Source organism: Gymnogyps californianus, chromosome 14 (genome assembly GCF_018139145.2).
Source record: "Gymnogyps californianus isolate 813 chromosome 14, ASM1813914v2, whole genome shotgun sequence".
Lineage (NCBI taxonomy): Eukaryota > Metazoa > Chordata > Aves > Accipitriformes > Cathartidae > Gymnogyps > Gymnogyps californianus.
Genome location: NC_059484.1, coordinates 20,001,191 through 20,027,339, shown reverse-complemented (window position 1 = coordinate 20,027,339; position 26,149 = coordinate 20,001,191). Strand labels below are relative to the sequence as shown.

The following is a 26,149-nucleotide window of genomic DNA, read 5'->3' as shown; positions in this document are numbered from 1 at the left end:
TTGGAAGGGATTTATACCCTAAGCCTTTCCCGGGCTGACATTTGCCGTAAGTCCCCTGCCAACATTTGCCTGTACAGGCACGGGAGGCATTTGGTGGTCTTGGAGGGGTGCTGGGTGCCTGCTCGGCTATGAAATCACCGTCCCAGGCAACTGCCTGATTCTTGGCTCCTGAGCCCACTGCAATCACACTCACTGATAGTTCTGTGAAAGCATTCAGAATTATTTTTAGTTGTCATTTTTGGCTCTTAAATCATGGCATATCTGAGCGAGCGTCTGCCTGTGCCTGTGCCTTCCTTGTGAAGGACACTGCGCGGAGGACGGCTGCTGCGGAGCCGCTCTCCTGCGCCGGGGTTTCTCTGCTGGAAATCCACCTCAGCTCCAACCAAAATGGCAAGCGGAGAGCCCGTTTCTGCACCGCTTCTGTCACCTGCCCAATGAGTTACCGCAATAAATCTGTGCCTCACTCGCCTTAGAACATCTCTGCTTGGTTCTGCACTACAGACGGCGTTGAACTTTGCATAGCATCACGTAAAGGCGGCAACCCCTTCCCCCTCCGATGCTCTGCTCCTCGCAGCGGCTCCGTGGCGGCGGCCGTCGCCCGTGCGGCGAGGCAGGAAGCCGCGGCGGAGCAGGGATCCCCTTGACGCGGTGCTGGGGGCGGCTGACTGCGCCCATCTGCAGCAGCCCTGTTTCCTGTGGGTGCAGCAGGAGAGGCGGCAGCAAAGCCCGCTCCGCGGCCGGTCGCAGCGGGGGCCCGTTTCTGTCCTCACTCTCCCCGAGGCGGCCACGAGCAGCAGCCGATCATCAAAGTGTTTAAAGTTACTCCTACACTCGATTCACATGAGCACACTTTTTTATGTTTCCCGGGCCGTATCAAAACCATGGGGCTGGCGGAGTCTCTTTTCCATGCTGTTAGCTATAAATGAGCCCATGGATTATTCAAATGAAAGAAATCATTATGTGGATTATTTGTTGTCAATTTAATACTGACACTCAATATAGGAAACGTTAGTTTCCCACCACACTTTCTGTACTTTTTCCAAGTTCTGGCAAAAAGCTTAATCCCCGAAGTGTGTGTTTGAGGATAAACTTTGCACCTGGGGAACAGAGAAGGGCTGATTTAGGCAAAGAATGTGCCCAAACTACTTTATAGAGGAATTGCAAACATGCTTTAACTAAAAAAAAGCACAGAATTCACAAAGGTTAGGGAGTTGCTTCTGAAGATAATGTAATTCTTCATGAGCTGGGATGTATGTGTCATGCTAAAATAAACAGGTAGTACAGGAAAATTTGAAAATTCAAAGTCATTTTTTCTTCTGTTGATTATATCTTTAAGAAAATTCCCCTTCAGGAAGTAGTACTAGAGTCAGTGAAGCTTCTTGTTTAAAACTGCAAACGTAATGCATATTAGTAGCATTTTCCTTTGCCTTCTCTTCGCCCTCCCCCCCCCCCCCCCCCCCAGTTGGTGTTAATTGCTTTTTCAGGGGATTGGTGAAAGAGCGTAATTGCTAGGAAGTCCCATTCATTCGCTTATCTTTGAGTGGTTTCCCGATGACTGGGGCCACCCTGACTCTAGTGACTTGCAGTTTCAGAAAATTCAGGTAGAAATCATCCTTAGTTCAAGTGCTCAGTTTCTGGTATTACCCTTTAGAGCACCTACTGCCAACTCCACTTAACTCTGGCCACGTAGAAGGCTGAAGAACATTCGCTATCGAGACGAAGAATCAGACCCGGGGTACTGTTGGGTTTTGTCTTTTTTGGTGCAGACATCCAGACCCTTTAGGAGGTGGTGTCGGCGGCGGTATGATTGAACGTGAGGGGCTCAGCAGAACCAGGAAGGAGCCAGAGCACAGCTCCCGTGGGCAAGCAGGGCCACGCTTCACCCTCCCCGTGGGCAAAGGCCTCGGGGCGCCGGGGCGGGTGCCGGGGCTGCCTCTGTCCGTGGTGCTTAACCGGCCCCAGGCCCTGCCTGCACCTGCCAGGTTTGCCCGCACTCCTACCCCTGTCCTCGCTCGCTTCATCCCTGGGCAATTTGTGAAAAAGGGATTCCTGCATCCTGAAGCGTGAGGAAGGCAGTGTGCAATGTTCGCAGGCTCATTCCCTTATTTGCCAAAGACAAATGTCCTGATGTTACAGAGATGAACTTTTTTTTCCACGGCGTTTTAAAGATTCTTCCTCTGAAACTGAGCTTTGGTCATACGCTGTCTGCTAAAGGAGGTTCAGCCGATCACTGCTGTCTGCAAGGATTTAAAGAGTTGTAAGTCCAGCTTCTGCTTGTGGACTTGTACCCGGTACCTAGAGTTCAAGGTAGAAGAGGTGCCCCCTTACTTGGTTATGAAGAAACAGAGACCCAGAAATCACATCCCTCAGGGTTTGTGTGGCTTCAGAGGCAGCGAGGCATGTTGCTGAGGAACCCTCGTCTGAAATCTCAGGACTTGTGATGATCAGGTCCTTTGCATTTTGAAGCGTGCCATCCCTGTTGGCTTTCCCTTGTCATTCTAACTGAGCGGCAGGTTCCCTTTGGCCTGTGTTCAGCAGGGCCATCAGGTGTTGCTGCACCAAGGAAAAGAGCTTCAGGAAGAACTCTGAGTGGTGCAGGTGAAGCTCAGCATCCACACAAATTAACTCTCTAAGGCATTTTCATAACATTTTCCACAGAACTTGATTGTATCTCATGGAGAATCAGACTATGACATAACTCTCATAAATGCCATCACCTTAAAGCAGCAGAGAGGTAGATGACGCTAAGCAAAGAGAATATGGTTAAAATATGCTTCTGTCATCCATTCACTCATTCATCTAGTTAGAGATGGGACTTTCCTTTATTCTGAAGAAAGCTGTTATACTTTGTGAAGATTCTTGTCTCTGAATAGCCAGAGTAATGTCGCCTTGTAGAGAAAGTAGTAGAAGTTCTCTTTGAAGCTTGTGAATTTTGTGTAGACTAGATGGGTAGCTATGAACATGCCTTGACTAGAGAGATACAAATCAATCCTGAACTTGCCATAATGCAGAGATGGAGAGCAAGCCCTATTCTATCGACAGAGCTGCAGCTGTTCCAAAGAATCTGCACCTGGATCTCCCTGCCAGGGCATACGCAAAGAACATCACGACTTTATTTTCACTTTTAAAGCGTAAAATACATCTAAAAGTTAACTGCATTGTATTCATTTAAATTCTTCCAAATCATGGCGATTCTTAAACCCGGGCACAGAAATATGTAGAAAGATACGAAGTTTAAAAGTCTAATAGTTTCAGACTCGAGCTAAAATTGTTAGAAATCTTCACTAGCATATGATATGAAGGAACTCTATTTTCAGATGCCTTCATTTGAGCTCTATGAAGTTAGGCAGCTAAGCCAGTCTATAACACGTAATTACTTGAAATACTAATGAACGTATGAGCCTAGGGAGCTGACACTGCATTTCATGATCTCAGAGCACTGGTCAATGTTCTTCTTTATCCTATAGAACGTTTCCACATATTCAGAACGGCCCAGAAGTTCAACAAAATCTTCATCGTGAGTTATCACCAGAAGCTGAAAGTTACGCTGTTGGGAGCGGCTTTTTATTATCCTAAAAAGAGATATTATTTAGTGTATGTTTATCTAAATCACATTCTAGTTTTACAGAACTTGTAAATACATAGTACAAAAATATTTAACTATTGATAACGAATGACATGAACTGTCAAGCAAGCAAATGCAGATTAGCAACTCTTTTTACCCACTTAAAAAAATCCCAGATAATTTAAGAAATATTGTTCCTCTTCCAGATAAAGGATAGGGAATCTAAAGCTACTGCTTTGCATGTATATTTGCAGACGCCAACAAAGATATGCCAGCTTGAAATATAATTCACTTCTGCTGCCTATTATTAACATTTGAAAAATATCCATCTTTAAGCTTCACAAGAAGAGATCACTTACTCCACCAGGGCATGTGCAAGAGACTCTATGTTTTCTCGATCAAGATTGGTAGTAGGCTCATCTAGTGCCAATATGCCACAGTTGAGACAGAATGTTTCTGCCAGAGCAAGACGAATAATAAGAGAAGCAAGCACCTAAGGGGGAAGAAAAAAAAAAAAAACAAACCACCACCAAAATCTCACTCTTCTAAGTGTTTATAGAGGAACTACACGTAACATGCTCTTTTTAATGTCATTACAAACCGTGACTAAAGTTTACCCAACAATGTGCTGATAGTTCACAAAGTGACAATAACTAATTAGTTACTGAAAAACTACATTAAAACTTCAAGCTTGAATTGAAAGATCCATGCTACAAAGTACTGTGGGAAAAATATCAGAGCTCTCAGTCAAATACTCAAAATTCAGGAGATATTGGAAGTAAGGATTCCAATCCGAGGTAAAGATGCTATGACATTGTCATCTGCATTACCCTTACACTCTGTTCAAGCCCCACCCTACTGCAGCAGGGATGGTGGAAATTTGTACGCGTATCACAAAGTTTGAGTTACTGAACTCCTGACTACTTACTAAAACTGAAGACAGTAGGATTTACCACCTTACCTGTTAGTTTTGTATTAACATGCCTAATCATATTGTTATGAGATCTCCTGAACTAGTGAAAATTACAGAACGCTCGATGGAAACTGTACTGCCAAAAATACTTTCCAATTATCACGACTGCTGGCATCACAGTTCACGATCAAAGAATTCTCAGAATATAAGCTAAGAAACTGTGAACAAGTTTCACTCTCATTTACATAGGAGTCTAACGTAACATCCTAGGCTACTTTAGGAGAGGACACATTTTTTGCCTATACTGCTGTTTTATAAGATTTGGATTTCCCCCAAAATTAGTATGGAATTTTCAAAACCAAGTACACATCTACACTCAGGTGGGAATTAATTTGACAGCATTTTTCATATTCAAGCAACAATACAGTATTCATCTTCTCATGAAATACCCTTTCATGATTCTATTGCTGCATGCACTTAAAAATACATAATTTTGTTCCATTCCTTGATTTCATTTTCTACTACTGTCTGTACCACCTGGTTGTGGACAAGGCCTGGCTGCCAGTGAAACTTCGCTGGAGTAAGCAACATGGTGGGAACTGCTACTCTGGAAGTAAGGGAGTAGGCAGTTTGTTACTTCAGGTAATGGCAATTCTTACTCAACATCAGAGAGATCTAAATCTGTTGCCATCATAGCCCTTTCAGCTACTGCAGAAGAAAGGGAGCCAGAAAGCTCCAGCTCCCACTGCAGAAGAGGAAGGAGAACGTATCTCCCTCATACAACTGCAGTGTCCTCGGGCTAGGCTGTCACTGGCACCTTGCATAGACAGCCTTAAATGTCAGGGAGAGCTCTCCAGGTCCTTTATTTACAGTACAGCAGGCACAAAGGATGGGCAGAAAGTGTTCCAGCAGGTAAGAAATAAGAGCAGCCCTGGCTGCATTTTTGTCCCTTTCTACTATCTCTGCATTTAGGAAGATCGCTTGTTCTGGTGGGAACGGTTCATCTAAGGAAGCAGCAGAGTTTCCTGCTGTAATACTGCAGGTAGCTTTGGTTGCCCAAGCTGCGTAACCAATATGCCAAGTGTCAAATGGCTACAAGCATCATGTTTTTTTTCCATACCTCAGCTCTTCAAAAAAGCCCCAACATGTGAAAGAGGTGTGGTTAACTATGATGAACCTCTGATCACTGGTACTGCCAAGGCAGGTGTGACATCAGGCCGCTGGGCCAGCGTGCGTTATTAAAGTACCGCGACAGCTGAATGGCCAGACTGCAGAGCCGACAGCTGACACAGATAGGACAGAATGAAATGCAATGCCTGAAAGTATGGCACGGGATGGTATTTGGTGACATGAACTGAAAGGTTATATTTAGCAGTAGGGGAGAGTAGCATAACTTGGAGAAAAAGAGGTCTTATCACACTTAGAGGTAGATGCAGTTGTGAAAAGATGACCAAGGGCCAGTCCTCAGGAAGGAAAAAATATGGGAGCAAGTCAATAGACCTAAAGCTATGGGAACCTTAGTGGTAACTAGCAAGAGACAGACTGGGAGGATTTGAACTTGAGGAGAGAGGGAAGTTGAACCCCTTCACTCCTGCAGGGACTCAGACCAGTCCCCAACTGAAACAACGGATTTTGGCACCCCAAAATAGGGTTCAGATGTTCAGAATCATATATTGCATACTGTCAGCAAAATCCAGATACAGTGAAGGCAAGTTGTACAGAATTGTAAATTAGAGTTGGAGCCGCCTGTTCTTCAGGGTCACTTCAGAACGTGTTACTCTTTTGCATTCACCCGAGTCAGTTTTCAGAATCCTCTTTACTGCGTACTAAAAAATGCTATTACCTTTTGCCCAGCACTACATCTTCCTCGCATATCCAGTGCTGTATCTCCCTTTATCATTACTACTCTATAATTGTAACTTCTTCTTTTATCAGAGGCTGAGACATTCTCATCTGCATCAGAACGAATTTCTATATATTCAATATCTGAAAATGGGAAGGAGACAGTTTTTACATTATGAAAAATCTTTAAAAATATCATAGGATTAAACAGAGCTGAGAGGTATAATATGCAGTCACCATCAAAAATTCTCTGCAGAACTCCCACTAATAGACACATCTTTGAAATTAATTTTTCCAAAATTGAAGGAATGAACTCATGCAGTTCCCCTGTCTCAAGGAAACTGTAACTTCGGAAAACATAGAAAAGGGAAAATTACCTCTATTTATCCTGTAACTAACTACATAACGTGTAATAAAGGAGATTATAGTGGTGACCAACAGATGTAGCCTTTAGAATGGAGGCAACTATTTTCAGATCCTGGATTTTCAGTATTTTGAACAAACACTTTTCAGTATGCAGTGCTCAGTATCAAATGGATACATATGGGCAAAACTACAAAAAATTACATACCTTGTCCTCTGTAGGTGCTTCGCCAAAGGTCACGGATTATTTTGTTGATTTCTTCCATCTTCATGCTATGAAATGTCATTATTGCTCTGAAGAACAACAACAAAAAGTGCAAATTGTTATAGGTGCGGCCACGGACCGCTATGGACTACAGGAGCTTTAAGGAAGGCAGCAGCTCCCTTTCCATACCCTAAATACTTTTACTAAAAATGTAGTGAGTACTACTTCATTTTGAATGCCTAAGTATCTAAAGATTAAACACACTCTATTGTGTAAATAATTCTACTCTCACAAACAGCTCAGTCTGAAGAAGTAGGAGAGTAATGAAGACAAAAAGATTTGCAGTCAGTCACTCGACAGAGAGCAAGTTTACCTGACTTTTTAAGAGATTTATAATTTATGTGTGAGGTATATTTTCAGACTGACACCAAGAAGACGAGTCTGATGTTAAGTCTTCCAAAACCACAATAGCGTTACTCATTGGCACAGTGCCCCAACAGTGCAAATAACTGGGTCTCAGTAGGAAAGGAGAGCCTGTGAAGTTTCCTCGGAGCAGAGAATTCTGTATTGAGAATATAATTTATAATTAACCAAACAGACGTTATGACTAGGGCTACCTTTCTCTTCAGCAGCAAGAGTAACATAGGATGTAATTAATAATTTTCAATTTAATTTCCCTGGTTAATATATCAACATGACTTCAGTTCAATAATAGATGATTCCTTAGGAAAGCATTCAAGAAAGGACAGGATGCTACATTTCTAACTTGGCTTTTTAAAGAAAAAGTACTCTGTAATGAAAAAAATGCTTGCTCAATTTATGCCAATGTCTTCTTTCAAAAAAATACGGTGGAAATAAAATATACTTCTGAAATGGACTGTTACATATACTTTTCCTATCTCCCCTCTTACAGGAATTATTTTCACCTGTTCTGGGGAATACTGAAGTATCAACTCTAATAGGATTTGTTAAGTCCGAAGAAAGAAGAAAGTGTTTTCAACTATTTATTTAACTAAACCCAAGAATGCATTCCTCATCAATATTTATCATAAACCTCTAAATATTAAGTCAATAAAGATCAACTGATAGCACAGAACACCCAAAATGTTGGTTTTCCCAGCTACAGCTTTCAACCTCTGGCCATCAGAGTTAACATTTCGTCTCACCGATTTTTCAGACGATTACCAATAAGTGATGCTTATCTATTTTTCTTGAAATTACAAGACTGATTTCCTGTTTTGCCTTAAATAGAAACAATAGATGATTTGATACCATACAAAAAGATTCTGAATTCTAAAAGGGAAATTCTTGGAGTGCATTTCCATTTAAGCTGAAAGGGAAGAATTATACGTGCTGTGAACAATTTAGATCTTCACAAAATAAATTCTAGATTAGCTTACATTCTAATATTATGTCTAATTTTATTTTATCATTAAAACAGCTTAAAACAGGGTTCCTCTAGACCGTCTTTTCAACTTGGAAAGTTCTCATCTATTTAGTTTCTCTTCTTGACCATTACACTGTACCCTCAACCACATTATTGCTCTTCTGTGCTCCTTTTTCCAGCACTACTAGACCCTTTTTAATACAGGAGACCAAAATTCCATATTCAAGACATGGGTGTACTGAGAATTCATACAATGACCGAAATGTTTCTCTTTCTTTCTTTTTTTTGCTCCTAATATTCAATTTATCTTTCTGTCACTGAGCACCAGTTTCGTATTTCCTGAAATGTATCCACTGATTCCAAGATCCCTCCCCATCGTCCATCAAGCTGCAATAGCTCATTGCAATTCCATCATTATAATTGAACATACAGGGTTTTTTAGGGAGCCATATGTTTTACTTTGTATATGTTTACAAATTTTGAGATGCTATTTTTGGCCAGTCAGTCCAAGACTAGAAAACAAGCTTCCAGAGGAAGCAGAAACAATCACAAAGTTTACTACACTTTCCGTCATATGCAAGACATGTTTCTTTCGATCCTGCCTTCTCTAATGTAAGCACACAATCACCCACACTGGAAAAGGGGAAAAAACACCTCTATATTGTAATATTCTTTAATGAAAACACAATTGTTTACCTGAGAAGATGATCATGGGGAACAAGAAATCTACCTGGCACATCTTATTCATGTTAAGATATGACCAGAAGATGCTAAAATATACTGCTATAGAAATGAAGTAGTACAAGAGACTACGCAAGAAATACCCGGGTTAATAATGAAGGATTTAAACACAGATTTCACCTTTCCTAAACTCATACTGTGGAGTTTATGTATTTTGAGATAACATGTGAGACAGACTTTTAAGAAACACATTCTCCCAATTATCCGTTATGTATCCTGTAATACTTTCCTCTACTTCCCTCAAAAACAAAGCCCACCAAAATTACAGGAAGAAAGGAAAACCATCAGCAATTTTGGGAGACACACTTACAAAAGATTCCTAAAAATACCTTCAAGTGGAAGAAAAAAGCTACACAGGAATAGAGACAGAGGAACAGCCTGCGGCTCCACTGGCTCTTCCACGTTTTCATACAAAAACCAAAGCTGAATGTGTTTATTGCCTGGACATTCTCTAACCACCACAGGCAACACAGCAAAAGATTACTTCAGACCAAGAATTCAGCACAGAAGGCACAGACGGCTGATGTGCTGGGTTCACTCACTATTACCTCTCTCAACTTGAATTGCTGCATTGCAAATATGAGTCCTAACATGTAAAACCATAACTCAAAATAGGTCCTACAGAGAACTGGGAATAAAATTATAACAATCACTAGACTTATCTATATTAAACTCCAGTTATTACCATCAATGCATTTACTGTACGTATATTACATACATTAACTTAAAAATTTCCTACATCCTACCAATCCTGTACAGTTTGTAGTATATTTTCATTAATTTACTTAAAAAGGTGTACCTTGTTATCTTAACATTTAAATGTCTGATTTTATAAAGAGAAATAATTAGGTATCTCAAAGAATTATATCAATTTACTATTTCTAAGTTACCTCTGCAAGTCTGAAATTGAAAGCTGCTTTTGCATCAAGGTTATCAACGGTAATAAAGCCAAAAACATTTAAGAATTACCCTCCTATGACAATACTTACTTATCAAGAGCCTTGTAATAAAGATCCAGGTCTTTGTTCACTAGCTCTGTTGTTCTCATAACAATCATCATCTCCCTGTATTTCTCCTCTGCATCTCTGAATTGTGACTCTCGAAGTTCCTTTTTAAACCGAACAATCTCTTCCTCAAATCCACGTTGTCGGCCAAGTGCAACATGATGGTTTCTTTTCAGAGATTCTATTTTCTCCTCTAAATGTTTTTGTTCACTGTGAAACCATAATTGATATACAAGTCTTTTGTATTTAGTGTTTCACAATTTTTTAATCGGGGTTCTAATTTTGAGTTTATGTTAGACAGTAGCTCATTATATTGTAACTATAAAGTCTGTAACAGTTAAAATTACCGTACTAACGTCACTGAAATTAAGACATTATTGAAAAGTTTGTTAAGAACATATTCAAATCACTATTCTGAGTGGGAGCAGCAAGTTATCAAGTTCGAATGCCAAAGTGCTATATGTAGAAACATATAAAATAATTAATTTCATAGGTGGAGTTAAGTTCGGATACTGAGCAAAATAAGATGAATTAATTGGGTAACCTCTAGAAAGCTAAATAAATAGTTCACACATAAGAACCAGCATACGGCTAATGCCTTTTCAAAAGTGTTTACTATCCAAGTAACTAATATTAAAACTATTGAAGTAAATATAAAATTTGCTGCTGAGACCTAAGTGAGCAGACTGAAACTGAAAACGAAATATTCTTATCCAGAGACATGAATTATTTTTTAAATGTGGATTTAGCAGTGGAAGTCATTAAAAAAATGGATTAGATTGGAACATGTATGGGCACATGTGCACATATATGTATTTCTAGCTAGAAGCACTATATAATTTCACTGAGTCATTTATGTTGTTGTCATGGGGATATACAAACATGAGTTTGAAGGAGGAAGTGGTCTAGGTGAATGGGGAGAAAGGTGGACCAGGAAACACACTAAAACACAGTCAATATTACATTCAGATATTCAATGAAATCTTGTGCAAAACATGCTATTCTGTTTTGAAGATGCTTACTTTTTCATTTGCGGGACTTTCATTTCTCCCATCTCCTTCACAAGTTGTTTTATATTGTCTTCAACTTCTTTTAGCTCTTCATTCCGTTTCCTCAAAGTAAGATTATCCTCTAGCCACCTTTCCTGTATCTATCTCCACAGAACGCAAGAAGTTGTACAATGTTTCAGTATATTGATTCTCAATTACAAAACGTGCGTTCTGCACAACTCCAAAACATGCTACAAGCATAAAATAATTGACAACAATGAAAATCATCACAGTGAGAACTTATCTTGTGCTAGAAATAGGGTGTAATGGAAACCAGCAGTATTATTTCATATTTCAATCTGAAATAATACTTACATTATTTATTGTCACAGGTGAACACAAGAGTGATCCTATGTGTGAATATTAATCAATGTTTCAAACAGGGCAAGTAATTTAGGATGAGATTTAACAAAGTTCCCCATCTCAGTTCTACAAGGTAGACAGTAAGTGGTGGGGTAGAATGGGGAAAGACATCTTTCCTATAAAGAATGTAAACAGTATTTGAAATACATACACAAGAATTTAAAGTACATGACAAAATCTGGAGTAACTAGCAACTTTTGGTACCTGCAATTTGGTACCTTACTTCAGAAGGCAGGTATTCTTCACACAAAGATACTTTTGAAAATGCTGGCTACTATCCCAACAGACTTAACCCTTTTGGAAATACCACAAAATGACCGTTAGAGATAAAAGTTTTTTAAAATGCATCTTTTTTTGCATATACATATCTCAAGACTTTTTTCATCCTAATGCATGTATAGCAGCTATTCTGACTAACAACTGATTAAGTCAATCAGGAGGAGACAAACTTTGCACCACTACAGACCTAGGCAGACAAACCAAAACCAGAAATTATTTCAACTATGCAAAATATACTTTACTGTAGAACAATACATCTACCTTTTGAGTGTCAATATCTTGTCGAATCGTTTCCATCTCTTTACTTATCTTTTCCTTCTGTTTCTCACAGGCAGCTAACTGAGAATTTACTTCATCAAGTTCAGACTCCTTTTGCTAAAGAAATAAAATTGTATACCGTTTAAACACAAGAGTGCTTTTAATATCAACTTTTTATTGACTGTTTCTTAGGTTACCTTTTTATAGTCTTCTTTTCCTTGTTGAATATAGTTTTCAATTTCTTTCACATACTTGTTTATATCCTTAACTTTCTCTTTTATGCCATTTACCTGCAGGGAAAAGATTTCAAATGAAATGCAGTCTTATGTCCAAGAACTGATACGCTCTGTATCACAGACACTGGATGACGCTATTGTCAAAGTAGAATACCTTATCATAGCTGCCTTTAATTTACTAATAAAGCCTTCAGCTTTTGAAATCCAGATGCTCTTTATTACCATGAAAATGTTTTCCAAAACAAATGGTAAATCACTCATTTGTGCTTACACAAAAGGGCCACTTCACCTGAGAAAAACAGGTTTGTCTCTCCGCAAGGACAGGTTACAGTCATCCCTGCTATTTCTCTTAGATCTATTGGGAAGGGCTTTTATACCATTGGTCGCTAAATATTGCCAAATGTCCCTAGAAGCCTTTTGACAAGACTGTCAAAGGATAATTACAGTTGAGTTCAACTCCTGACTTGGTTATGTTCCTTTTCTTCCCTAAAAGTTGCACCAATCTAAAGCATTTGCTGAAGTCACTGCTGTTTCCTAAAAGCGCACTCATTATCATGGCTGCCATCTGTGCCTGAAAAACAACATATAATCCTATCTCCCAGCAATGCCAAAAGCAAACAAACCTTCTCTTGTGTTTCTTTATTACTTGCAGTCCTTTTATTCATTAGATCCTCCTTCTCCTGCTGCAGTTTTTGTAAAGTTGCATTCAAAGGAAGTACCTGTTCTTTTGCGTCCTGAAAAGTAGTTGGAGAAAGTCCTTTTTATTTTCTCATTCTTTTAAAGATCAACAATTTTTCAAGTAGTAAAAAAAAGTCATGTGGTTCTTTCTTTTTTTTGGGGGGGTGGGTGTGGGTGTGTGTGTGTGTGTGTGTGTAAAAAAAAAAAAAAGATGTGAAAACATGCATTAATAAAGTTCTGGAAATTCCCAAAGATATGCAACAGCAGAACAGGACAAACATTTAAAAATACATCTTATTTGCTAGGATTACAATGTTAAGTAGAACACGATTTTTTTTTTCCCCCCAGGAAAACAAAGCTAAGGGTTAACAATTAAGAGTATTTCCTACCTTGATCTCTCTGCATAAGGACTGAACCTCAGTGGTTAATTCCACTGTTTGTTCCTCCAGTTGTCGACGACGCTGCATGCTGCTGGAAATCTGAAGCTTCTCTGCTTTAAGCTCATTAACTGTACTCTTTAGCTGCTGAATCTGATTTTGCTGGTCTTGCTTGAGTTTTTGATTTAACTCAATTTTACCAGTAACTGCAGATGAAAACAAACAGGGAGTGAAACAGTCAATCTGTTATTAAAAACATTTATTGTCTTCCCTATGAAAATTTAACTCTAAATTAAGCTAGTATGACCCCAAAAAAGCAAAACAACAAACTATTAGAATACAGTTATTTCAGAATGTAAAATAAGTAAACTAAAATTTTAATGGCAGGAAGTTTGGAACATTATTTTCAATACAAAAATGAAATACCAGTTTTGTGCGACCTACCTGTATCCCACAAGTGTTTTTTCTCTTGTTTTTCGTGGCTTACTTGTAGAACAGTTCTACTTAAATCGACCCCTAGCAGCTTAGCCTCCTGCTGAGCAATTTTTCGTTCAACATCCCTAACATCAGTCTGGAAGTATAAGGAAAAGTACTATTACTATTGTATTAGTGTTTAACAATGTATTTTTTATCTTTGGCACACAAGAACAAGCTTGGGGCTTGAGGCACACGACTTGAGACCTTCAGATTTATCTCTCTGCTGGAGCAATGTCACATCATTAGCAGTAAGGTTGTGTCAGCCCCCAGGCTGCTAGAAACTGGAATTCCTAATTGTGAGAGGAAATCAGTCAAGATGGATGGATGGGCTTTTGACATCCCCAGCCCACCTCAGAACAGTTACATGTGCTACCTGTCCCTGTGACAATGGAATTGTTGGAGTCTCAGGAGCTGCTGCCATCTCCCACTCGTGAAATGCCCTCAGTCTTTTGCCCAGCCCCAGGTTCTCTGCATAAGTGTCCCTCTTGTGGTTCTCGGTCGAGCAAAGATTTTGTGTTGGTGGTAAAGGCACGAAGACTGTTCAAAACAGTCTCCTACGTCAGAATAATAAAAAGTAGGATATCCATTCCCCTTTACCATATATTCAGATGGCACAGAACAAAGAAGCACATGTGACAAGATTTCAGAAAGTACACAGAGTAGATGCTGAGAATACGCTGAACTACAATGACTATGAGGACTGAAAAACACTTTGGTGTACTTGTGGTTGTGCTCACATTCTGGTTTATACCTCTTTTCCCAGTTACTATAGCACACAACTGAATCAGAAATCAAGGGACTCTGTGATCCTCAAAAGAAAAAATCATTACATAAAACCTGAAGTTTTATTAGTACCAAGATCACTTATGTTATGCTGTCTTTTAAAGTATTTTTATTTTGCTTGAAAAGCCTTAAGACCTCAAAATTTTGTCATATTATTGAATAACTACATATTTAAATGCTAGCAAGTGAGTATAACTTTATATAGTAAAATAAATTACCAAAGCATACCTGGTACCTTTCCATTAGTGTTATATCCTGTAAACGCGCCTTGGCACCTTCCTCCTCAGACAAAGCTGTCCGCAAGAGTGATTCCTGTTCTTCTATCTCACCCTTCAGGCCTGTTAAATCCCTGTTTGCATTCTGTATCTTGTTCCTCAAGTCCGGTATGTCCCTATCTTGGAGTTCAACTACAGTTCGCCTTAAATAAAATACAAATCCGTAAAATTTCCTTTGTCAAAAACAGCAGCATAAGTTCAAGACATTCAAGATCACAAAATCTGTGATATGATTTAATAGTGGAAGACTAAATTTAGCCAAAATAGTATCCCCTTAACCATGCCCACGTTTGATTAAGCTTATGTTCTATACCCAGCTAGGGTAATACACCCCTCATTTTAGACAGGTGAGACGAAACAAACAAGCAAACAAAATCTCTTTTGGTTTTTAGCTTAATTACAGCAAGTGCTCATGAGAGGGTCTAAATCCACTGTACAAGAGTGCCCTCTTGTGAAGGAAAGGTCTAGCCTCTAACATATATTCTCCAAATTCTCGCAGAACAATGGTCTGCAAATTTCTTGAGACTAGAGCCTCTTCACCTACTGGCACGAAACCTGCATACTCTACTCTTACTTTAAATGCTGTTCATACGCTAAGAAAAAAAAAAACAGGACTCTGACAAAAACTCTTTAGGGCTAGTGTTATTTGTTTATGTTTTGGAGGGAGGCAACAGGAAGAGAAAAGGGAGGCAACAACAAAACAGCCTGTCTAGTATTTTCATAGTTTTAAAAATACAGACTAATTCTGCCTGGAAACTGGAAAATACTGTAGGCAACTTTTCTGAATTTGTTAATGTTACCTATGCTTTGTATTACCTTGCAAGTTCAAAAAAACCCAACCCAACATAAAAAGGTTTTTTAAATAACTAAAATAAAGGAATAAATTCAGTCCAATCTAATATGGTTTATCAGTATCAGACACAGAGATGCATTCCCAAGTGATGGAACTGCATATGACTGAACCTCAAGGGAACAAAAATGGCATTGAGAATCCACTACAAAATCCAGAGATGTCTTTCTAGAACATCATAATTCATACAAAACTGCCAGCAACAAAAAGTATTGTTAAAGGAGATATAAATCAAGGTATTATTAAAGGGTGTTTAATATAGGTTCAGTTCCCATTCTGTCTATACAAACTTCCATTTCAGCATTTTTAAGAATCATATTTAAGGTGACATGGTATGAAAAACATTTCAGTAACAACAAAAACAGCCTGTCCATTTTAAATTACAATGATAAATAACAGGAGGGGAACTGTGCCTGTATAGTGTAAATAATCAGTAGAAAAGTAAGTATATAACCACTTTTTCTGCCTCACTCTCATGAGAAGCCCCAAAGGACCAGAAATACCAAAAATATAAAATAGTTTCATATTAAAGTCCAAATGAGCAGAGAACAAATGCTAGCAAAATATTTATCTCAACAATGAGATTTTTTTAATGAATTAACTGGCCCTAAAATAAAGCCTCCTTGATGTCTGCATAATTTTTAATAATCAAAAACCAAGCATTTGGAAGAAAACAGCTTGCAACAATATGGTTTGCTAAGTACTTTACCTAAGTGGTTTAAGACTCATCATTTCATCACGTTTTTTCTCTTTTCTTTTAAGCTCAGACTCTGTTGACTTCAGTTTGTCTGGAGCAAGACGGAGCTTAGACTGCAGATCACTAATTACATCTTGCAGTTCGGCCTCTGTTTGAAAAACTCTTTGACAAACTGGACAACATGACTGGTTCTCCTCTGTCAGTTGTGTAATGAACTGCGAATAAACTGCAGTGGCTCCAGCAAGCACAGCTGGTTTAAAAAGAAACAAAAGACTTTATGTTGAATAAACAGTGCATAATCAGATCTAAACTAGATATGTATTCACCATAAATGACGACAAAATTATAAGCCACAAAAATCACAAAGGCAGGAAACGGAAATGGTCCTAAGTGACCTGGTGCAAATTCAACGCTGCCCCTGCTTTCAGCAGGTTGCCCTAAAACACCTCCTCAAGTCCTCATCAACCTGAATTATTCTACAAGTCTGTTTTATTAAACCATGCTCATCCTTCTGTAATTAGCAGTGGAAGTGAGTACTTCCTTCAGAAATTACTTTCTTTCAGTTAGTAGTAGGCCCTCTGGGCACAAACCCACACCAAACGGCTGGTTCTGTACTTGTCTTCACAAACATTTCCTTAGCTTTGAGAAGGTCATAATCTACATACACAGTAAGCCAAAGCAGCTACTTCACTTACACATAATAACAGAATTAACTGAAAGAATGAAAACAACTGATCCTGCTTAAGTGTAAAACAGAAATAGTAGTAAAGATACAGAAAATTTGTTAAAAAAATAATAAGATTCAGTAATAATCTCCCTTAAGTCAGTTTCTGTACCTATTGTTTTTCCTGCACAAGCAAGAGACTGTCTCAGTATCTGTGGCTTACATTTAAAACAAGCTTTAGGGAAAAAAGTAGAGCTATGTATGAATTTACCTCGCTGTTTTGAACTTTTTTCAATTTCATCTTGAAGTTTGTTCAGATCACTGTCAAAATCTTGGCTTCCACAGACATCAAAAAGTTTTGCTTCATGAACGGACAATTGTTCTTCTTTTCTTCTTAGCTCATTACTGACATAAGTTTTATGATATTCTACTGATGCCAGTCGTTTGCTGAAACATCAATGCATAAACTCTTTTATTACAAAAAACCAAAGATTTCAAACTGTTTAAGCAAAAACAAAAACATGGGAAGTTAATCTGCAATTGATATTACAGAGCTGTTCACCAGTTCTTCTTTAATGATTTTTCAGGAGATCTATAGCGTCAACTTTTTATTAATCTAAGTACAACATAGAGTGTTTCATTTTAATTCCCTTTAGTTTTCTAGACGCTTACTGATGAGAAACTCATTTCTAACGACAAAGCCATACAAAACTCTACAGAATAATACAATATCAACTTTTTTCCCCTACAGCAATTATTGCTTATGAGATATTATTGAACCTCTTAAGCAAAGAATGTTAGCATCCTTCTACTCATGTTTCATACTTTTGAATGATGAATACGCTTATACTTAAAATCTTGGCTTTTCTGTTTTGTGGAAGTTTAATGTGTATCACTGCATAGTGTGCTGATGCCACCTACTCTTGCTGACAAACTGTTTTATATAATCAAATGAAATCAGGAACAGGTAATCGCACATGAACTCGTGATATCGTCACTAACCACTCTGTGACTTATAAGAAAGTCAGAAGACCAGCAATTTCCACCCCCCAAGCACATTCATTCAGCTAGGATTAGTATAAACAATTAAGGATGTTCCAGAATAATATTTTGCTATCTGCTTTTAGTGCTGCCCTTGACATACTACAAATGTTGTGATTTTATTAACCAGCACAAACTGTATCAGCTATACATTACATAAATTCTGCAGGATGCTTTCTTTGATTTTGCAGATACCTAAATAAACAATAATGAATTAAACTAACAAGTATGTTAAGCATATTAAACTTTCCAACATTTAAATTCATAATTACATAAATACTTATGGTGACATAATCAATTAAATTAATACCTACTTAAGGTCAGCAAGACTATCCCTTGTCTGATTAATCTTTCTATTTTTACCATGAAGCCAGTCTTCAAGTTGGTTTTTATTCGGAAAGTATCCCAACAGCGATGTCAGTTCATCAGAATGTCTTGATTTTACTTTTCTAATCTGCTCTTCTTTGTCTGCCTGGGGAAATGAAGCATTTTAAATTAATTTTTTCATATCTTCAAGTTTATGTCACTCAATGCGTTCATGGAGTTAACGGCTTCTATGAAGTCAGACAGAAGCTTTACATATGGTTGTTGATAAACACCTGAAAAATACACAAATCTTGAAGGGACTGTATTAATTTCATGTCCCTCTCTTACGAGATGATGATAGAAAAATTACTTTGTCTTTCTTCAGCATCTCCATTTGGGTAATTGTCATGGTATGTAGATTCAACTGCTCCATCTCTTGATCCAACTTCCTAAGAGCTTTGTCCAGGTTTATTTTCTCATTTTGCAGAGTTTGTACTTCCAGTTCGAGTGTTTCTACATTGCTGTTCCTCTCAGCCTTCTCCAGCTCATGTTCCTAAACAAAAAATAAAAGCCCAGAAGACTTAAATAATTACACTAATCAATAAAGTTATAACTAAAGGAAACAGAAGAAAGCTCTTAAGCTGCCCAGCAGCAGTATCATTAGCTGTTACAGGAATGACGCTTAAAAAGATTTGTAAAGAATACATGAAAAAGCACAAAGGCTATGATGTTGGCGTGGGGAAAGTAAAGCAGATACCGGATGCACTGTTCTGAAATGTAGTACAGCCCCAAGTTGCTCATGATTTTACCATACGCCATAACCACATGATTTAGCTTCAGGAAGCTCACTCATATTTAGTTTGATTCTCCATATTTTAGCACCTACCGTACATTAAATTTGGAATTATCCTAGTGAGGAGGCTAGAAGAAACACTGTCAAGCGCTGAATTCATACACTGCTAACAAACGTAAAACATTTGGCTACAAAGGCATAACCAGCTGTTCAACTGGGACATAAAATGCTTGTAACTTTACGATACTTCATTGGATAATAGACGCTTATAATCAACGAGCCCATCTCACAGACAAGTTATCTGGAAAAATGTAGGTAGTGTAGCACTTTAGGTCATATTTTTCTGGCCCAATAATTTAAGAGTGACTAATCTTATCATATCACCAGCTGTGGCTATTACCCTATTGATAACTTACCAAGCAGAAGCAGTATATTCTATGCATGCACTGTACAAAAACAAAGTAGTGAATAGTCCCTGCCCCAAAGGGTGCACCATGCAAACAGACAAAGCACAGAGAGGGTATTAAAAGGGCAAAAATGCAGCAGGTGGAGTAAACATTAAGGGTTTTGTTTGTTGGGGTTTTTTTAATGATAAAGCCAAAAGTTTTTACTTCAAACTTCTATAAATTTTTCAATTGCATTAACTTACTGTCTTGACAATCTCCTGATCCAACTCCAGAATTCTGTCTGAAAAGCCCTCCAACTGCTGCAATTCATATTTTACATTCTTCAGCTCAACTTGTTTCTTATTTTGAATGTCTGATTTCAGGTCAATGGTTCTTTCTAATCCAGTTTTCTTGTCTCTTATTTCATCTATCTGTTTTTGCTTCATCGCTTCTTTTCGTGCAAATTCTCTCTGAAAGAAGTCAGAAATAATATACTCATTTTTTTCATAGGTAAACAGCATTTTAAAAACACTTCTTCACACTAGCTTGCAAATATTCACCACCGTAATACAAGACATTGAAATACTCAGATAACCAGAACTTGTCAAAAATTTTCTGCTGAAATGTTTCGATAGGAAAATGCAGATGCATCATACCAGTAGTGTTCTGTGAGAGCAACTCCATTCTGAAGATAACTTCAACAAAAAGTTGCTTATTTTTAAACCAGTTGCCCACTGTAATTCTTCCTCAGGCTTTTTAGCTTGTCAGTGATCCACCTGCATGAGAGGGCTGCTGAGAAAAACCTATCTGAAGAACTGCCTGTTCAATAGCTTTGGCAATTCAGACCACTTGATGACCACTCTTAGTTCCAAAACTAATTTCCATGGAAAGATTCAGGCAACCCATAATAAAGAATTCTAGAAGAAAAAAAAAAAATGGCTCCAGTTTTTCCCCCCCAACATTATTCCTCTTCCTCCCAGCACCACGAAGACACATATGGACCAATAACACCAGTAACCAATACTAACTACACTACTAAAACAACAAAACTCCTACCATCAAATGATTTGCAGCTTCTGTATCTCTTTCCTGTCTCTCCTTCAACAACCTGTGAAAACTGGTAATGTGCCTTTCATTAAAAGGTGCTCGCTCAAAACCATCTAATTCCAGCTGTGCTGCCAAAGACTGAATTAATGAATCCCTCGTTGTGATGTGTTCTTGGTGACGATCTGCTTGCAGTTGAAGACGACCTTCACAAAAAGAAAACGTGACATAAACACCCAAAAACTGAGGCAGAAGATACATTTAGGATTCAAAGTCAGTTGCAACTATTTTCTTAAAGTCTTTGCAACGGAAGTATTTTTAAACAACACAAAAAGCTCCAGAGTAAAAACAAGCTGTAGCTTGAGAGATTGCTACTTCAGGTAACTAAACTTTTGTTAATTAAATAAAGAATTTAAAAGAAAGCCTCTTAAAACACTAAAAATACTATTCTGATAAATACAAACAAAGCCCAAACATGTTTTATGTAAGCATATATTCTGTGTCTCAACTACTACAGCTTTACTGAAATTCCCATAGTCCATTGAAAAGAGAATACACAATATATGAAAGAATATTATCCTAAAGCCTTCTGACTAGTCCCCAGCCCCAACCTGAGACACTGAGAATGCCGGGCATTCAGCTTTCACGTTTTTCTTGGTTAAAACACACTTAGACAATCACATCTGGTTAGCAGACATTTTCATCACCTAAAGAAAGTACAAGCTCAGACAGTGAAAACAACTGTGTTGTAAACTGCTAAGCTGACATTGATCTATGCCACCATAAGTTATCTATCTGGAATATTTCTATAAAGAACATATTTTTATAAAGTCCATTTAAGAACAAAGGTACTACATGTTGTAATTATAGCTCAGAACAACAAGTGCACATTAGAAACTCCAGGAGAAGAACACTAAGATCTGTCTGCCTGTGAGAGCCTCATACCATACTGTGCAGCTGACCCCAAACTTGTACACATTTTAGGGGTTTTGTCAAGTTCAAACCCCTTCAATTCTTATCAGTAGTTCCATTTCAGATCTTAACTACATTAAAAAATAAATACAAGGTTATAGATGAAGTCTAAAATACCTCGTTCAATAAGTAGTTCCGATTTCTCACTGTTAAATCTCTGGCATTCTTTAGTGGCTCTATCTAATTCACGCTTACAGTCTGATAATCTCTTCTCCTTCTCCTTCACTGTTCTCTGGTGGTTCTGGTATCTATCCCTTAGTTGTTCATCTGTTCCTTGAAAAACCTGTACACCAAATACAATACAGAATAAAGTTAGCTTTTTAATGAAATTTATAAGCCAATTAATGATGTTTTTTAAAAAGTACTCTTTTTACTATAGCAGAATTCAAGAAATAAGACATAAACACCTCCCACACAGAATTTCTATGTGAAGACATTTATTAAAAAAAATTAAATATGCTACAAGCAAAACTGGAAAAAGAAAATCTATTTTTCTTAGGCTGATAAAACAAATGCATCTAAATTTTTACCACTAAGGAATTTCTTTCCATTTTTCAAAACAGTTTTAAATGCCTTGTCACAATCACAACAGAATACTGACAATTATTTCTTATTTTAAGAGAAAAAAAATAAAAAATCTCCAGGGAGATGAATAATATTAATGTCAGGAGCCATCCCATACTGGTCAAAACAAGTGCTGGCTACCAACAACATACAGTGAGAGGCAGATATCTTCAAGTTACACACCGCAGGGCGTTGTTACCAGTAATCACCACTTTTATGAAAACTTATGTCAGTATTTGCCTTCCTGGCAAGCTAGTCTATGGTAGAGGGAAAAGTTACAAAAAGCAATTTAACCCAAATTACACAGAAACTAACACAGCTTTATTGAGCCATATTTGCAATATCTGATAATATCAAGCGAGCTACATGGGCTATGAAAACGTTCTTCACCAACATCTAATGCATAATAAAATATATACTTAGTTCACTGGGTAGCAAAAGACAGACTGATTCTTCAGCAGAAAGGATGGCAGCATGGAATTTAAAAGGCAACCTTTTCCATCTTCTGTTGCAAATCTTGATTATCTTTCTCCATCTGCCTCCTCCTGCTCTCCAGGGCTTTCACGTCGTTGTCTAGCCTCATTACTTTTATGAGATTCTGTTCAACCGCTGCCAGAGAACTCTGCAAAGGAAAGAATGCTGTAAGTAAAATATCTCACCAGCTTATGAATCCCTTAATCAACTGTCCTATATAATATCGTTAGTCTAAGTGTAAAACCTTCAGCTTTATAAAGCATTTTTTAAAAATACGGGGTTTAAGTTTTAGTTTTTGTTTTAGTTACCAGCTAAATTTGAGAAAGAGAGATTTTAAATTAAGCTACAAAAAAAACAATGCCGCTACAAGAATTTCACAAACTATGTTCTTAAGTCTCCAATGACTGTTTACAGATTAGACCAGCATCCGCCAGCTTTGTTGAGGTATGCTTGATTCTGCTTCAGAGCAAAAGATTAGATAACACAACATAAAGGTGTAAGATTTTAATCACAAAATTCATCCAGCTTTCACGTTTTTCTGTGTTCTTTAGTACTTATGTATTGTTTTGTATTAAAGTCTTAAGGTAATCGTCATGCAAATTACCTTCAGAGGATCAAGTTGATTCTCAATAGATTTTACGTTCTCCTTAGAAGCAGCCAGCTGAGCCTCTCTATTGCTAAGATGATCCTGGATTTCCTGTGCTTTTTCTTTATTCTGTTTTAGGTATTTCAGTTCTGTCTGACACTCTTTTACTTTCAAGCTTTGTTTCAGTCGTACCTGACGGAGAGTTTCGAGTGCTTTAATATACCTTTAAAAAAAACAACATTTCAGATCCTATTGGCAATACAGCAATACTGATGTATGAAGCAATGCCTTAGACATTTTCATTAACATCTACGTTATTAGAGAAGACATTTCTTACTTTGTTTTTATTTAATGACAGTAAAGAGAAAAACCTTGTTGCTGAAAAGATCTCATCAAATTTTTGTTTCAGGGCCTTCCCTTCACTTAATGGCCAGTTGGATTCTTCTTGGTGGCAGAAAATGACATTGTTAATCACCGATTTGGAAACACCAAGGGCGCTGATCATCTCTCGATCAATTTCTGCACACTTGGAACTCAGACTGACCTTCTCACCATGCCTATGTAGCACAGATAAAGAAAATCCCCAAAGTTACTAGTAAATTCTTTTAAAAGTAACCTGCATTTTTAACAGTATAATCTCATTGTAACATACCGATTCAAAAACTTAACGAGTAACAATTTTTAAGCATATAACTACCATTTTCAACACATGCATTTAACACAGTCAATATTTGTAGTCAAGACTATCACATATTTTAAAACTATGCAGAACCACCAGAGGGAGCAAAACCGATCTTGAATTAAGTTAAGGTGAATACACTTAAACAGTGGAGATCGGAGTTAAACACAGGCCAACAATGATCTGAAACTGAAAATGGTTCTAAAGGAAGTAAAGCCTACATACTCCACACAATGCTGCTTTCAAACCGTGTCATTGTTAATACAATTTTCAAATAAATGCAAGTTAACAGATATAAGTAGTTCTTAAAGTAGTGGCTATCAAATGCAGGATTTTTCAATCAACTCATAAAGTGATGAAACTACATAGCTTTAATCTAAGACCACTGGTAGCTACTTCAAGGAACACATTATGAAGTTTTCTCTTGCCTTATACATAAAAATATACAAAACCCAAACCAATCTTCATGCCAAAGAAAGAAAAAAAAATTGACAACTTACTTTGTTCTAGTAATGACAGCTTCAAGTGTTTTAAATTCTGTTTTCTTGCCTTTCTGGGTACAGACCATGGATCGCTGGACAGCTATGAGCTCTCCATTTACATCTCGAAACTGTAATCGAATCTGAGCTCTAACATCTGTTTCATTAGCAACCTTTAGTAGAAACAAAAAAAAACTGAATAAGGGAAATTATTCTCAATGTCCAAATGAATACATGCCTTCCCAGCTGTGGGTAACGTTCTCATCTCCCCCAGCTCTCTGTTTTTCCTGAAACAATACGGTCAGCTCATGTCTGCCTAGAACTTGAGCATCCCTGTTTTCATCACAACCCTGAGTGCAGTTAAGTATTTTACTTAGGAGTAAACACACATTACATCTAGTCACTATGACTTTTACCTTTGGATCGTGAACAAATGAGTTTCCTTTGGTGCCAGGAGGAAAATCTCCAGTGGATATGTATTTAAGACATTCAATGATAGTCTAAGAAAACAGACATAAGTATAGAGTTATAATGGCAATTTCGAGTAAACAAGATGGACTACAGGCAAAAACACAGTAACAGCCCAAATATTTACAAATGAGTTAAATATGTGAGGAGAGAGAAATAAGAAACAACATTTTAGTTTTTGAGTATCATGAGAATATGGTACTTTGCAAAATCGGTTTTAATCAGGATCTGGATCAATTTCCTATGAAAAATATCAACCAGTGCTCTGCAAAATCCAGGCATGAAAGCAGATCTCTAATAATGCCAAACAACACAATATTGACAGTGAACAGCAAGATCTTTGCAATATTATTAATACCTTTCTGTAGAGATCATTATTCATATTTTGAGGCCTTTCAGACCTACTTACAGTTCAAAACCAAACATATAGTAAGCCTTACCGTTTTTCCTGCACCATTTGGTCCCACCAAAATAGTCAATGGATTAAAGAAAGTGATAATTTGTTTGTCTTTATCCTCTACCCCAAAACTCCTCACTCCGAGGATACTCATTTTCTCAATCTTCGACATTTCTGCAGAACTTCTTCTCTTCCAATGTCAGAAGCGTAAACGTTATAAACCCTGTAAAATAAAGCTTCGTGAAAAATCTAGAAAGCAAAAATCACAGCATATCACTGAAAGCTGACAACACACCTATACAAGCACATAATACTATGAACATCTTTAACAACACAGCTAAGGCTCTTCAGTTACGTCCCAAGTTACAGAACATATGAAGGCAAAATGCTCATTTGTTTTAAGCTGAGAAGCTAATCAACTCCAAGTTAAGTGCCATACTATTGATCATTAAATCAAAAACAATGGCCAAAAATAACCCTTTATTCCACATCACAAAACCCACGTGCATGCTTTCAGAATGCCCCAAACACAACAGAGGCCTCAACATTTTCTCCCTTTAAAAATCCACTGTCGCACTGCAATACCCAACCTCGTGCGAGCTTTGCCTCTGTTTCTCACAGGGCCGCATCCAAATTTGTCTGGGACACCCAGCAGCACCTTCGTCCTGCTATGAGGGGGAAGAAAAAAAGCAGGAGACTTTGCAGGCCACAGCTGCAGGGGCAGGCAGGGCCCACGGGCCCGTGCACGGGTGGGAGCTGCCCCTGCCACGGGGTGGGGTAACTGATGGAGGCAACTCCTACCCCAAGGCCCGTTACTGACCCACGGTAAACACGTATATTTCAAGCGTATATTTAAGTGCATTTCAGATCTGTTTCTATACGGCCGGAACAGCGCGGCTCAGTGAGCTCCCACCCGCCCCTCACGGCTGACCCCGTCCCCCCCCTGCCCTCCCC

General features: G+C 38.0%; 1 protein-coding gene across 1 annotated transcript; it reads right to left on the bottom strand.

Moving 5' to 3' along the window:
* Positions 1-1,463: 1,463 nt before the first annotated feature.
* On the bottom strand, positions 1,464-25,389 carry RAD50 (RAD50 double strand break repair protein). Its single transcript, XM_050905320.1, has 25 exons — positions 25,239-25,389; positions 24,747-24,830; positions 24,352-24,503; positions 23,544-23,729; positions 23,191-23,395; positions 22,606-22,734; positions 21,666-21,831; positions 20,589-20,782; positions 19,796-20,002; positions 18,724-18,906; positions 18,362-18,519; positions 17,278-17,453; positions 16,355-16,592; positions 14,749-14,938; positions 13,705-13,831; positions 13,273-13,466; positions 12,829-12,939; positions 12,167-12,259; positions 11,973-12,086; positions 11,043-11,170; positions 10,006-10,230; positions 6,892-6,977; positions 6,322-6,464; positions 3,925-4,058; positions 1,464-3,572 (listed from the first exon to the last, which is right to left on the bottom strand). The coding sequence occupies exons 1-25, from the start codon at positions 25,365-25,367 to the stop codon at positions 3,386-3,388; spliced, it is 3,939 nt and encodes a 1,312-aa protein (XP_050761277.1). The 5' UTR covers positions 25,368-25,389; the 3' UTR covers positions 1,464-3,385.
* Positions 25,390-26,149: the final 760 nt, after the last annotated feature.

Excerpts from the sequence above, each read along its gene's own strand:
- RAD50 (XM_050905320.1), bottom strand. The coding sequence starts at position 25,367 with ATGTCGAAGATTGAGAAAATGAGTATCCTCGGAGTGAGGAGTTTTGGG. Across the intron at positions 24,504-24,746 it reads CATTTGTTCACGATCCAAAG|GTTGCTAATGAAACAGATGT; the intron begins GTAAAAGTCATA and ends TTTCTACTAAAG. Across the intron at positions 12,940-13,272 it reads CCTTATGCAGAGAGATCAAG|GACGCAAAAGAACAGGTACT; the intron begins GTAGGAAATACT and ends ACTACTTTTCAG.